This window comes from Myripristis murdjan, chromosome 11 (assembly GCF_902150065.1).
Source record: "Myripristis murdjan chromosome 11, fMyrMur1.1, whole genome shotgun sequence".
Classification (NCBI taxonomy): Eukaryota; Metazoa; Chordata; class Actinopteri; order Holocentriformes; family Holocentridae; genus Myripristis; species Myripristis murdjan.
Window position 1 is genome coordinate 7187874 of NC_043990.1, and position 15198 is coordinate 7203071.

At 40.9% G+C, this 15198-nt stretch overlaps 1 protein-coding gene across 1 annotated transcript; it reads right to left on the reverse strand.

The window, feature by feature from the left end:
- Positions 1 to 8035: 8035 nt before the first annotated feature.
- Positions 8036 to 15049, reverse strand: LOC115368104 (class I histocompatibility antigen, F10 alpha chain-like). Its single transcript, XM_030064097.1, has 5 exons — positions 14961 to 15049; positions 12834 to 13100; positions 10159 to 10437; positions 9078 to 9407; positions 8036 to 8154 (listed from the first exon to the last, which is right to left on the reverse strand). Exons 1-5 carry the CDS (start codon positions 15007 to 15009, stop codon positions 8054 to 8056), a joined length of 1026 nt encoding a protein of 341 aa, XP_029919957.1. The 5' UTR covers positions 15010 to 15049; the 3' UTR covers positions 8036 to 8053.
- Positions 15050 to 15198: the final 149 nt, after the last annotated feature.

The following is a 15198-nucleotide window of genomic DNA, read 5'->3' on the forward strand; positions in this document are numbered from 1 at the left end:
TACCTATCTTTTGATCTAACATGATCGTTCTTCCCTATACGTTTGACAGTGCATCAGTATATGTTCTGCATTTCCCCATCAAATATAATGTTTTATTTAACCCCGCATGGTCAAACCTCAGCCTCGTTAAAACTGTCTCCTCCCTTCTGTCTCCTCTATTTACACCATTTGTATTAATGGTTTTCTGAATACTGTAATATTTCCTACTGCTGTTAACCCTGTCCCATCTGTTTTGATACTTCCTCATCATTTCTTTCCTGAGTATTCCCATCACTTCTCCTTTGCCAATGGTATTTATGCCTCCTTCATGCTTGTTGCTTTTTTAGATATTTTGTCTGGTCTTTCGTTTATTCTTATTTCTTACTAACCAAATAACTGGTCCCACTCTCTTCCCATTCCTTCTTTAATTCCATTATACTAAGATCTACCTTTGATCTTGGGAGTAGCCAGTGTGAACATTACAAATAGGAGTAGGGGAGTTAAAATATATATTTCCCAGCCTATATTCTTCTGACTTAGCCTTTGCTATCCAACCAAAACCATGAACTTGAAAATTGTATTTCCAGTATTCCTGTATTACACTCATATCCACATCCTCATGAACAACTCCAATATACTAGCATTATTTTGTCTCTTCTCAGATCTAATGGTGCTTCTCTTAAGTCTATCTGCATTGCCTTAATCGGTGTTGGTATATAAACAGCAGTGCTTGTTAACGGAAGATGTTGTTCGTCCTGTTCTGAGAAAACAGGCGCAATAGGAATGTGCCATTCTAGCCAATAGAAATTCAGAACAGGCTGCTACGACGTGAATTACTAGGCAGAATTAAAGAATTCAGGTTATGGTTGGAAAGTGAAACTAAACTGGTGTACAAAGGCTGTACTCATCCAGGCTACGTGCTTAAAAAATTATTTGTTTCTACAAACTTTCTAGGCAAGTAAAGACAGTATCAGTGACTTAAAACCCAACGAATGATCATAGCTTACAGTGTAGAGAAGCTTACTAGGAGAGCAAGGGAGAGATGAAGTTTTTTAGAGCAGCTTCTGTCAATGATTAAAATGACTGATTTATTATCAGCTGTTTGTTCATTCCAGGTTTGATCCATTCCAAAGTTGAAATCTGCGACTGCTTATTTAATTTAGCTGAAACTGGAAGCTGAGATCATTTATCTCAAGTTTCTTTCACAGAGGAAAAAGACTTGTTTTCCACTGGCTTTGCACTGGAAATATTTACATAAGTGGAAAAATCAATCTAAACACTGATGTTCATGTAAGCTAAATAAGTGTGTATGTGTATGTGTCTGTGTGTGTGTGCACATTTGTATTATTAAAATGAACTTATTTAAGGAATTCCATAAAATCACAAGAGATTTAGAACTGTAACTGTTGTGAATTTGTCATTAAGACTGAAATCATGAAATCAAAACTTGATTGATTTGAGCGTTTTTATTTCGAATATGAAATGACATAATAATGGCCCTCCCCCCGCACACACACACACACACACACACACACACACACACACTCAATTATGCATGTATGCAAAAGTATCAGAAACAAAGAACATGAAAGAAAACAGATCAAAAATACATATATATGTAGTAATATGAACAAATCCCAGAAAAAATACAAAAATATAAATAACATATTTCATTAACCTCAATTCTCATGAAGATTATTTCCTTATATCTTGTTTTAAATTGGTTACTATTTTTACATTGCTGTAACTCCACATCAAGACTGTTCTGTAGCTTCACCCCACAAACTGATATACAAAAACTTTTCCTAGTTGTGCAATACTAAACATTAAAAAAGCTTAGTCACAACTTAGTCAAAGCAGTTGGTATGTAACATAACAAAAACACTTTTCCCCATCAGAATGAGCAGAATCATCCTTTATACAGGCATAGCTACATAAGTGCACACAGTTTTTCAGTTAACTGTGTTGTGATCTGCAGGAGGAAGGGTCGAGGGGCCTCTCATTCACTTGTCCTGTCTGAATATTTCCACAGAGGTCAAGGATTCAACCTTTTTTCTTTTTCTTTTTTTTTTTCTTTTTTTACCACATTTGGCAGATTCTTCTAAATTAAATGGCAATTTCCCTATATATACTATTGTTTCTGCCTTTTCTCCTTATGCATACATGACAGGGCAACAGATGATGAATGGAGGGAAAGGCAGTAAATGATACATGAAAAGACACTGCCAAGGTTATGGCACATGCACTGCAAAAAATAACACCCCTCATTTGTTATTTCCATTTGTTTGTTATCTTTAACTTAATGTACCATGATTCATTCTGAATATCAATAGTTTGAACTTCAAATCATTCACTGTCTGGTCTGTGTGAGAATTTTAAACGTTCATTCATCTCAATCTTGGCAGTTACTGGAAGTGGTGACATTTTCCAACATGCTTTTGGGACAATTTACTCAGCCAGGTTCATTGTTGTTTGGTTCATGTTCCCTCTATTTACACAGACACTTACAAAAAGTCCCACAGCAGTGTTTCCTCTGTCATTTTTTTGCAGCTGTGGCGCTGAGGGCAATAACTCTAGTTTTGTCCCATGTCTGTCTCTGTTTGGGTCTACGTTAAGGTTCTAGGGCTAAAAATGGTTATTTTAATCATAAAACAATCAATACTTCTAAACCATTAATTACAACCTTAATTACAAACTCTTATGTTAATTTATCATTTGTCTTACAGCGGTGATTTCCTCACTGTGGTGGCAGAACCGCTGCTAAATGAATACAGAGGAAACACTGTCAACAACCCGACAACTCCAGCCACTTAAATGCTGAAAAGTTTTTGTTTTTTTTTAGTAAAATGATTTTACAAATTTGTCTTTATAATCCAAAAGTAATTTATGTATTCATGATGTTGTTACTGATTTTTTTTTCATATGTGCACTTTACTCTGTAATTCTCAGGCCTTTTTTTTTTATTTATGATATAAATAATTAGTGATCCATTTCTTCCCAGTTCGTGGACAAAAGGACACTGACAGCGCCTCTTCAATCCTCAACAATACACAAAATACTTCAACATATATATTTTAAGTTCATTGTTTACTTACTATGAATGACAACTTTTGCACAAACTTTGTGTTATCTTTTTTGTTAATATATAGTTGTACATATTACCTTTGTAAAATTATGAACCTCTGATTTTGTAATTAAACTGATGTTAATGTTTGGTTTCTTTTTCCCACTGATAATTTCCCTCATCTTCATTAGTTTTGGATGAAGATTCATTTTACAGCTACAAAGTGAACTTCAAGTGACTTTATCAGTGAATTGAAAAAGTTTAAATAAATATGAGCTGACCTAACGGCAGCATGTACAAGGCAAAGAGTAAAGGGGCCAGCACCGAACCCTGGGGTACACCGCAGTGTAAAGGGGCGGTGTCAGACTTGAAAGGGCCGGCGGTCACTGAGAACCAAAGCTCACTGAGGTAGGAGGCAAACCACTCTAGGGCACATCCTGACACACCAACCCAGTTCCTCAGTCTGTCCAATAGGATGCCATGGTCGACCGTGTCAAAAGCTGCGCTTAAGTCTAACAGGACTAAAACAGAGCATTTGCCGGAGTCCGAGGCCATCAGAATGTCATTGGAAACTCTAAGGAGTGCAGACTCAGTGGAGTGATTTTTCCGGAAACCAGACTGAAATTTGTCATCAATGTTATATGTGGACAAATAAGAGTTGGTTAGCTACAACTCTCTCTAGCACCTTGGAAATGAGTGGTAATTTTGAGATGGGCCTGTAGTTAAGAGGAGAGGAGGGGTCCAGGTTGGGCTTTTTGAGGAGGGGTTGGACTACCGCCTCCTTAAAATAAGAAGGCACCACACCTGTGACCAGGGAACTATTAACGCTAGTGACCAGGCAGGGGGCAACAGACATAATGACTTGTTTCAGTAAGGTGGTGGGGAGAATGTCCAGGGGGCTTGAGGAGGTCTTCATGGAGCTAACTACCTCTAAAAGCTCTTCTAGAGAGACAGGTGAAAAGCTGCTCAATGAAGGTAAAGCAACTGGACTGGGTACCGGGGGGGAGGGGGGTGGAGTGATGTTAGCTCTTACATCTGCAACCTTGTTGACAAAATACAAGAGAAAGGTGTTACAATCATCATTTGAGAACACAGGTACAGGTGGAAGAGGAGGAGCAACAATTGTGTTAATGGTGTTAAATAACACTCTGGGGTTGTTCCTGCTAGAGGAGATGAGGTTAGAGAAATAAGCAGCCCTGGCCGTTTCAACCAGCTTGTTGAATTCAGATGTAAGGTCTTTATAGTCTATGGACTTCCAGATTGGACGATTTCCGGTCTCTCTCTGCTCTGCGGCGTTTTCGCCTGAGCGCACAGATCTCCTCATTCATCCAGGGAGATGAATTTGTGGGGTGGGCAGAGCGGGTGACGAGAGGAGCTACGTCATCCAGAATGGCTGCGCAGTGGGCATTGAAAACACAAACCAAACAGTCAACGTCATCATCCAGCGACATCAAAACATTGCAGTTGAAACTAGCTCTCCACTGCTAGGTTCTTTATAATGCGGGAGCTTTTCACACGTTTCTCCGGAACAAAGTCATTGTCAAAAGATAAGCGAAACATTACACCTTTGTGGTCTGACAACATCAAGTCCACAATATGGACGTCACTAACAGTTAGACCGATGGTGAAAACAAGGTCCAATGTGTTACCTCTCTCGTGAGTCAGACTGGACACATGCTGGATGAGATGGAAGGAGTCTGTGAGATTGAGGAAGTCCACAGCAAATGTATCCGCGCACTTATTTACATGGATGTTGAAATCCCCAAGTATCAGGATTCTCTCCAGAAAGTCACCAAACTCAGCCAGGAAGGACCCGTTCTTGCCTGGAGGGCGGTAAACAAGGACACAGAAAAAGGGGTTTGTGCGGCCAATCTTGTTTATGAGGACTTCAAACGAGGAGTAGGCTTTGCAGCCCACCGTCCATGTGTGGAAACACTTTCGGTGGATGGAGGCTAGGCCCCCGCCTGAGCAGGTGGGTCTCGGCCAATAGTATATGTCTGCAGACCCGGAGACTGCAGATTCAGGCCCGCAGTTTTGGGACCCGCAGTTCTAGGCCCCTCACAGCGACTCCTACTGGACTGGACCCGCAGTACAGGACCCACAGTTCTAGGCCCCTCGCAGCGCCACCTACTGGACTGGACCCGAAGTACAGGACCCGCAGTTCTAGGCCCCTCGCAGCGCCACCTACTGGACTGGACCCGAAGTACAGGACCCGCAGTTCTAGGCCCCTCGCAGCGCCACCTACTGGACTGGACCCGAAGTACAGGACCCGCAGTTCTAGGCCCCTCGTTTTTCCGCGACAGCGCCACCTACTGGATGACTGCAAAACTGCAAGAATTTCCCTCGGGGATCAGTAAAGGAGAAGCTTTGAAGGTTTATTACACCTTCAATTCTAACAGTTTAAATGTTTATTGTACCCCAATACTGCACTGGTTTAACGTTTACCACACCAAAATACTACATACTAACAACTGATTAAAGGTTTGTTACTCCTCAATATGTTTTCGCATGCACGCATATGCACAACAGGAGCAGGAACAGAAGCCTGTGTGATTCCCCTGACTTTTTGTCATTGCTCTTATGTGTACAGGCACACTCATGCAAAGCCGTGCGTGCACGCACATATGCGTGCATGCGCTGTCTTGCGTGCACGCGCATGGACAAGCCGGGGAAACAGGCCAGGGATCTTGTGATTCTAACGGCTTTTTTTTCATGGGCGTAGCCAGACATTTTTCTCTGCAGTTGCTTTGCAGTTGCTATACAACTGTACGGAGTTGCTTGACAGTTTACTACAATGCCAATTAAACAGCATAAATAAGGATATGGATGTCATTATTGGCTTGTTCATTGGAATCAGAGCCGTCTCGGAGATATGCACACGCACCAGATAAACATTATGTTGTAGGCCTAGGCCTGGCAAAATCAATTTGACGTTCGTTGTTGATAATTTAACTGCTGGTATATATGCCGCTTTTTCAAGCTATCTTAGCGTCTGTGTTGCTTGGCAACCGTTCTGTCCACTCTATCTTGCTTGGTGGAAGAATGAGTAGTTCTCAATTTTATTGTGGCATTATTACCAATAAATTATTAATTTTTTTTTTTCTTGTGTGATTATTTTATGGGCTATATGGAGGGTAACCGTTTTATAAAAGCAATAAGTCCCTTGAAGCAGTGGGTTACAGTGATTTTACAAAGGCAAAACGCTCCTCAGCCGTTGTGAAATCACTGTAACCCACTGCTTCTCGGGGCTTATTGCTTAAATTGAGAAGTATTTACTCTTCCACCAAGCAATAGCGTGCAATCCAGCAAGAAAGTGGGCAGAATGGTTGCCAAGCAACACAGACGCTGAGATCGGGTGAAAATCAACAGTCTCTTTCTTCTCCTCACACCAGCTCTGAAAGCAGCGAACAGACCACAGAGTTTGTTTCACAGTCGCCACTTCATTTCTCGCAACAAATAAATAAATAAATGAATAAATAATGCACCAAAGTTAATATTGTGGGTGATGGGCAACCCATGTCACACTGGGATAATAATAGTAAAATAATCTCATTACCTGTTAGTATGTTGACAAAGTTTCAGTATATATTTTTTTCCACAAATTTTAATTAGTAGTATATGATACAAACAGGCATGTAAAGGGTTAATATTTGATTAAGTAATGATTTAAAATAATTAAAAACATTTTAATAAATAGAATGGAACGAAAAACCCTGGAAAAATTGATTTTAAAAAAATCATAATTTTATGAAAGGGTAGATGCTTGACCATTTTTTGGTCAAAGGGTGGGATTCGGAACTTTTCCTTAGAGTATACAAGGGTTAATTTCACACTGCAGTCAGTTTACATTGTAATGCTTTATTATTCTACTTTTCAATATTTTTTTGAACCTCAACAGAGAGCTACACAATTTTAAATCATCACTAAGGCCATTCCATAACTTGACTCCACGTTGAATCCTTGCACTCCGATCGTCTGTCATTACTTGTCTCCGATGAAATAGGTGGCGCTGTCGCGGAAAAACGAGGGGCCTAGAACTGCAGGTCCAGGACCGCGGTGCAGATTTACAGTCGTCCAGACCAGTAGGTGTCGCTGTCGCGGAAAAACGAGGGGCGTAGAACTGCGGGTCCTGTACTGCGGGTCCAGTCCAGTAGGTGTCGCTGCGAGGGGCCTAGAACTGCGGGTCCCAAAACTGCGGGCCTGAATCTGCAGTCTCCGGGTCTGCAGACACATGCTCCTCGGTCTCGGGGCACATGAGAAGGAGCAGTCCGCCGGGCAGAGTTCATTAAGCGAGGAGAACTCATCTGCTTTTTGCCAGGTCTCTGTGATCTGCAGAAAATCCAGGTGACTTGAGACAAACAGATCATTTAAAACAAATGATTTGTTTCTAATGGATCTGGCGTTAATCAGCCCAAAAGCAATGCGGTCCGAGCCAGCTCTGCCGAAGTTTGAGGCTCGGGTTAGGGGCCGCAAACACCTGGAAGGGGTCTCCCTCCTCAATCGCTCGTCTCCAGGTAGCAACTCCACACTCGGGGGCGAAGCATGAGGATCTCCCGCACACACAGGCACTGAAGCCACTCTCATGTGCGCTCGCCGATGGGACACCGGAGCGAACGCCGGTAGGTGTGCCGTTGACGCTGGGAGGACGGGTCATAGGCATGCCGGCCTCCATCTCCGCCTTGGAGATGGCGTGGAGCGCGGACAGGGAGCGGCCTCTGGATTGTTGTTGGAGCTTTACTGCGGCTCCTGCCCGTCTACTCCTTCTCCTGGACTTTCTCGGCCAGGTGCAGGTGCAGGAGGGCCTCCAGATGACCCCAGGGATTGTGCGGTGCAGGTGACAGTGGGAGCTCCACTGTTCAGATCGATGAGACAGCGATCTCAGCACCGATGCACGGATGTTAAACAAGGTATGAAAATCATACACAATCACCAAACTAGCACTGTTCTCACAAAGCGATGAACAAACAAAGAACAGAGCAAACACAACGAGGAACAAGCTCAGATGGCCTGCTACCGGCGTAGGCGGGACCATCTTGCTGTCATGCACAGTCCGATGAGGAGCACAGCGATAACTGCAGCAACGATGGGGATGATCAGGTCACTGGGCTTCACTGTTGAGCCAAAATAAACAAGTGAATCAATGAGTCAGTTAAAGAAATCAGAGCCTGTATAAAGTCAGTCAGAGCAGGAATCTGGGCATCCACCATTATGTCCATTCATCTAGTTATCAAATATTTCCAAATATTTATTAACACAGTCCTGTGGTCAATACAGCTGACTTTTCTTCCTGACTTTTATTAAGACCTTTTCACTGCTTCCTGGAATTTAAAACCATTTTAATGATCAATATAAAGAATCAACACAAGGCAAAACCAGCCTGTTTACAAATGAACATTGCTAAAGGAAGGTCTGAAACTACACATGAGCAGTACAGGAAAAACACTAAATTAATTAAGTTTTCTTGTGTGTAAACATCCTGTTATTGCCTGGTGAAAAAAAAATACATAAGACATTTTAATATTTTTGAGGGCCTTAACTTTATATAAGATATTTTAAGGTGTTTTTTCAGATGTTTAAAGGTCAAATTATGTGATCAGTGAACCGGAATGAGATGTATGCATAAGTTTAATAGTGACCTCACTTGACTTTGTGTTTGCTTAAACTTGCAGTTCAGAACAATTCAATTATTCAATTATGTAAGTCGATCGAAGTTTTGACACAACAAAGACAATTTTATGATGTGTGTTTATGATCGAGGGCAGGCTAGCTTGTGGTTGGATTTTAAACTGATCTCAATGCATGAGAAAACAGAGACAGGGAACTTGATAAATTAATTATTAAAACTTCACATAAAATGGTGAAAATTAAATAAGAATACATTATCATGATACTGTACATAAAATAAAAACCCAACTGATCACACAAAGACAAACAAAAGCACTACAACAAAAACAGAAACAGACCAGCAGAGCAAAAACAAAGCACATTCACCGCAAATTAAGTTGAACAAATAAACCAAACGTGTCTTTCCCACCTCCATCACGTTCGATCTCAGTCTTGCCCCAGTTGGTCTTGATCACTTTTGGGTCCAGTTTGGTGACGATGTCCTCCATGACACCATAGAGCTGAAACACACAGCTGTACCTCCCCCAGTCTTCAGCTTTGACTGATGAAAGGTCCAGGTCAACGCTCTTCTGGAAGGTTCCATCGTGGTTGTGGAGGATCTCTCCGTGGTCCACGTCCTCATGAACCTCCTCTCCGTCTCTCGTCCAGAACAACTTGATTTTGTTGGGGTAGAAACCTGAAGCGTGGCAGGTCACTGGAGAGGAGGGAGTCTTCTGGAGGAGAGACACCGAGGGAAGATCTGGGGAGAGAGGGGGAGAGAGAGAGAGGGAGGACTGCTGTAGACTGGCAGCAAGATATGTGGCAGCCTCCCATGAGCTCCACTGCTCTATTAGAGCCCTGACCCACACGGCTAATAAGAATTAATGCTTATACATCAATAATTCATTTGTTGTTACCTACCCTCCATAGCCCCTATTGTTCTCCATGCTCTCTTGTATTGTTTTTTTCTGTTTCTGTTTGTTTGTTGTTTGTTTATATATATATTGTTTATCTGTCTGCTAAGATTGTATTTTGTGTAAATATGCTTTAGCAATGTTGTATAATATGCAGCCATGCCAATAAAGCTAATTGAATTGAACTGAATTGAATTGAGAGAGACACACAGAGAGACAGAGAGAGAAAGACAGAGAGAGAGAGAGAGAGAGAGAGAGAGAGAGAGAGAGAGAGAGAGAGAGAGAGGGAGAAATGGTGAAAATAAAGGAAGAGAGAAAATGACAAAAATGAAGAGTTAAATAGGGAGAAGAAAGGGAAAAGTAAGCAGGAGAGACAAAGAAGCAGGCAGGAGGAAGAGAGGTAAGGAAACAAAGAAAGACAGAGAAATAGTTGAGAAATGTGTGTAACCTAAAAAAAACAGCAACAACACTACAGTTTTATGCAGAGTGTCTCTATATGTTGTTTCATATTCACAGTAATGATACTGCATATTAAAACCAGAAGAGGCATATGAACATAGCTGTGACCATCACATACATCAGGTCAGGTGAGTCTACCTGTTCTCAGCAGAGTGCTCCTCCCATAGCCCACATACTTCTTCAGCCAGTCAATGCACTCCTGGGTGAAGTAGTGGTACAAATACTCATTTTGACCTGTATCTCTGTCCCACTTGTGTTTGGTGATGACAGCCTGTGGTGTTGGAGCGATCCACGTCTTTGTCCTCAGGTCAAAAACTACAAAGTCTTCTCCATCATAACCATGCTGACTAAAACCATTAGTGTCTCCAGTCTCATCGTCCCATTCACAGCCGTACATCACCTGGACAATGTGGACACCTGAGAGAGAGACAGAAGTCTGCAGTAAACCAGAGTGAGATCCACACATGTAAATAAATCTAGATTAAATAAATCAAGATTAAATAAATCTAGATTACAGTTTTTCTCAATTGCTAAAACACAAAACCCTGTTGTCTGAACCAAATGCTCCATTGCCTGAACCCACTGAGTGAATCAGTCACTCTTTTGGCAAAACCATAAGCACGTTTCACCTGTTTAGACACAACTTACCAACACATTTTCATTGTGATGCACCTGTGCTGCATAATGGTGAGCACTGGTGGCAAAAGTCAAACACAAGTAAAGCTCTGGTGTCACTGGTTGAACACAACAACTCAAAATTGATCACACTTGTGACTAATGATGTGAGGGAACATATATAAGCCAGTTCAGAGAGCACTGCTTTGTGAAGCACTACAATGGATAGAAATCTGAGAGGAGGAATTTGTGTGAGAGGAGGTCGAGGAGGTCGAGGTGGTCAAGGTGGTCGAGGAGGTTGAGGTGGTCGAGGAGGTCGAGGGGGTCAATGAAGACAAAGAACAGTAATATCTGATGAAATCAGAGCTACTGTGATTGACCATGTTCTTGTCCATGGTATGAGCATGAGGGAGGCCGGACAAAGGGTACAACCAAACATCAGTAGACTCACTGTGTCCACCATAATCCAAAGATTTAGAGAAGAGAACAGGTAATTACCTTTTTTGACATTATAGTATGTAAATGTTGACAGCAATTACTGTATGACTATACTATATACTGTACTACAGTGTACTGTAAGTAAATATACACTACTCACAAAAAGTTAGGGATATTCGGCTTTTGGGTGAAATTTCAGGATGAACCTAAAATGCATTATAACCTTTACAGGTGAACTTAATGTGACCTTCTGTAAACTTTTGAATGCACATGTCCAACTGTTCAGTGTTTCAGTACTTTTTGCACAAGTTGCTGTTCTCTAACAAGGAGTTTAACGGCAAAATTCACATCAGGTGTTTGATGCTCCAGCTCATGGAGGTCGTATCATTAGGGAACGGCTGCTGGAGACTGGGGTACCTCAAATGGAGTGGCCTGCACTTTCTCCAGACCTGCATCCCATAGAAAACCTATGGGATCAGCTGAGTCGCCGTGTAGAGGCTCGGAGCTCTGTACCCCAGAACCTCAATGTCCTGAGGGCCGCCCTTCAAGAAGAGTGGGATGCCATGCCTCAGCAGACAATAAGTCGACTTGTGAACAGCATGAGACGTCGCTGTCAAGCTGTAATTGATGCTCAAGAGCACATGACAAGTTATTGACACTGACATTTTTTGTTGTGGTATATCCACCACTGTTGTTGGCTTTTGTTTCAAGAAATTGTTTGAGATGAGGAAATCACCAGTGTATGCTTCTACTTAAATGCCCTACTTTCATGATATAATATCACTGTAGCGTGAACTTTTTATATTTTCCATAAATTTCACCCAAAAGCCAAATATCCCTAACTTTTTGTGAGTAGTGTATGTTTCAGTACATCACTGTGCCAATGTACTGTAGTATTGTAATGGAGGGTTAGGCTAACTGTTTGCAGGCCTAGTATTCCATGTATATTTTTGTACTTTATTTTTACGTAGGCTTACTGTATACAAGTGCTAAATGCACAAGATTTCTGTTTGTTTTTGTACTGTGCAAGTGTTACATGTAAATGCACAAGATTTCTGTTTTTTTTTTTTACTATATACAAGTGCTAAATGCACAGGTTTTTTGTTTTGCAACATGCATTTAGCCTACAGTGAACACTAAACATTTATTTCTACAGCTTCATGTCCTGAGAATTGTGTTTTCTATTTTTTATGTAGTGTTTAGTGACTGCTCAGTAGTGTTTTTTGCAAGAGGAGTCTGAGGTTTTGTGAATGTAGCTTAATGTATGATGAATGTAGCTTTGCTCAACCATAGGTGTGTGTGTGTGTGTGTGGTGTGTGTTTGTATGTATGTGTGTGTGTGTGTGTGTGTGTGTGTGTGTGTGTGTGTGTGTGTGTGTGATAAAGTGAGATAAAAACTGTGTGACCAAATGTGTGTGTGTGTGAAAACAGAATGTGTGAGTGTGTGTGTACGAGAGAGAGAAAGAAATTGAAATGACGGTGTGTGTGTGTGTGTGTGTGTGTGTGTGTGTAAAAAAGAACGTGTGTGTGAGAAAGAGAGAGGTGTGTGTAACAGAAAAAGAGAGTGTGTGTGTTTCTATGTAAATTTGTCTGAGATGATTGTGAGTGTGTGTGTGTGTGTGTGTGTGTGTGGTTGTGTGTGTGTGTGTGTGTGTGTGTGTGTGTGTGTGTGTGTGTGTGTGAGAAGCTACATGTCTGTAACTTTACAACAATTTGTGATGAAAAAACATTTTATCAGCAGAAAGAGAAACGTAAACAAACCTCCAGTTTGGTTGAAGCGTTTCTTCAAGGTGTCAATTCTGACTTTGAAGATCTGCTCGTTACTCTGAGATATCTGAGTTTGTGAGTCCCAGTAACCAGCTTCATCAGCTGTGGCCTTCTCCATCCAGTCCTGTTTGGGCACTGCTCTCTGTGTGTTGCTGTCATAGTATTCAGTTTGAACATCATCAACCAAACCAACAGCCACAAACTCTGGGAAGTTTGGGACTCCAGTCGAAGCCGTGTAGAAATTCCTCAGGGAGTGACGCACTGTGGGACAAACACAGAACAACTGTCACTCACATTTATCAATTTATCAACCAGAAACATTTGTCATCATAAAACACAACCAACTGCCTCAACAACAGAAAATATAATTTCTGTTCCACAACTACAGGCAAAAATCATAAAAACTGATATTGATATTCATGTTAAAGAAAAACAACAACAACAATAACGACTTATTTGTGTTTTTTTAATCACAGATCAACAGATTGTGGACGATTTAAGCACAATAATTTTGTTAAAAGCAGTCATTTTTGAAATACATGAAGGGTTATTTTATGCCAACGCAAAAAAAAGCGTATTACGTTTTCAGAATATTTTTCTCCCTGGAGTTTATGACCTATGTGACTTTTTCTTTTTTTTTAATAAAATAAAAATAAATAAATAAATAAATAAATAAATAAATGCAAATACTATCCTGCCCTCAAAAACGATTATATTTTCTTGATGTCACAAATGATCCTGCCCTCAAAAACGATTATATTTTCTTGATGTCACAAATGATTTCACTGATATCACATATTTTTTAAACCAATCACCAGTTCACTCCCTTTACATTACCCTACACAGTAGCAAAACCATACTACAATCCTCAAATAGTCCAGGTATTTCATGAACACATTGAGGACACATCCTGGTGCAGAGAAATGTTATCAGTGTAGCCAGATCACATATCCCAGACAACTGCTGCCACACTAAAAGCATCAAGAGATAGCATGAATAAAACTTTAAAAAATGCATCTTCTGGGACATAGTCTACACTAATACAATACACTGATATGACCAGTGGTCAAAGTACAGTAGCAAAAATATCTAAGAACCATAGAAATGTGTTCTATTTTCGTTATTTGACTATGCAGAATGTTTATCTATAGTTAAGAAATGTTGACTCGAGTCATTTATTCCATGTCAGGACTGAGTTCTTTAATAAATCTCATATGATTACCTGGTTTTGTATGATGTTGTTTAATGTTGCACCTTGATACCCTGGTCCATCTGGGGGCGTAACATTATTCTCTTTTCATGTAATTCACACCTCAGATTGTATATCAAGACGTAACTGAAGTCTCACCTCTTGTTTAAGATTGGGTTTAGATTCCAGAAAATATGCTTAAGCCCATTTGAAATGGTAATACTGGAATTTTCAGTTTTTCCCGATTTGGGGTAAAGTGGAAAACTTTGGTCATAGCAGCTGTAATCCTATAGATGGAAAGGTCACCTTGGACTTAAATTGAAGCTTAGAAATGTGGGAAGCTTTTAATTAACATTTTAGGTAGTGAAACAATAATGAAATGTTTGAAACTGAGCACTTTTGATGGTGAGTTTTCAGGCGGACAGACATTTTTTTTGTCTTTTGGGGTATGTTGAAGGTGATATTTGAGAACTGAAAGGCAGGACACACCTGGATCTTTTTCTGATAGTTTCCCCTATGTGTCAGGATACATCTTGCAGAATTTGAGGGTTTTCCGACCATTTGTGCAGTTGCAGTACCTTAATATGTAGCCTACAATTACATAATTTCGCCAGGAGCTTTTCCCAAAAAGGTTTTTTTTTTGGCCCCTGAGACCAAACGTCACCGAGTTGGGAATGGTCGGTATCAACTCGTGATGGCCCAAGGTATACGATAACAGGAAATCATAGTGAAAAAAACTTAGCAAAAAACATCCTGAGGGGTGGACCTGGCTCCCGGCCTAAAGCAACTTAATGCAACATCCGGCTACGCAGAAACGAAACAGCTTCATGATTTAAAAAAAAAAAAGAGAGAGAGAGAGAGAGAGAGAGAGAGAGAGAGAGAGAGAGAGAGAGAGAGAGAGAGAGAGAGAGAGATTTTAAATGTGATCTTACCCGGACATGCAACATGACAGAAGAGGAGCAACAAAATAAACTCCTTCATCTTGATTAGATAAAGAAATAAATTTCCCAATAATCAAGAAGTCTGGGCGATGCAAAATTCCTCTCAGCCCTGCTGGCCGCTTGTGTCTCGACCAGAGGACGCAGTCTGTCTAATGAGCCTCACGTCACAACTGGGCGGTACAGGAACCCGATTGGCCAATAGAAAAATCTGAAAGGCTGCGACGTCATT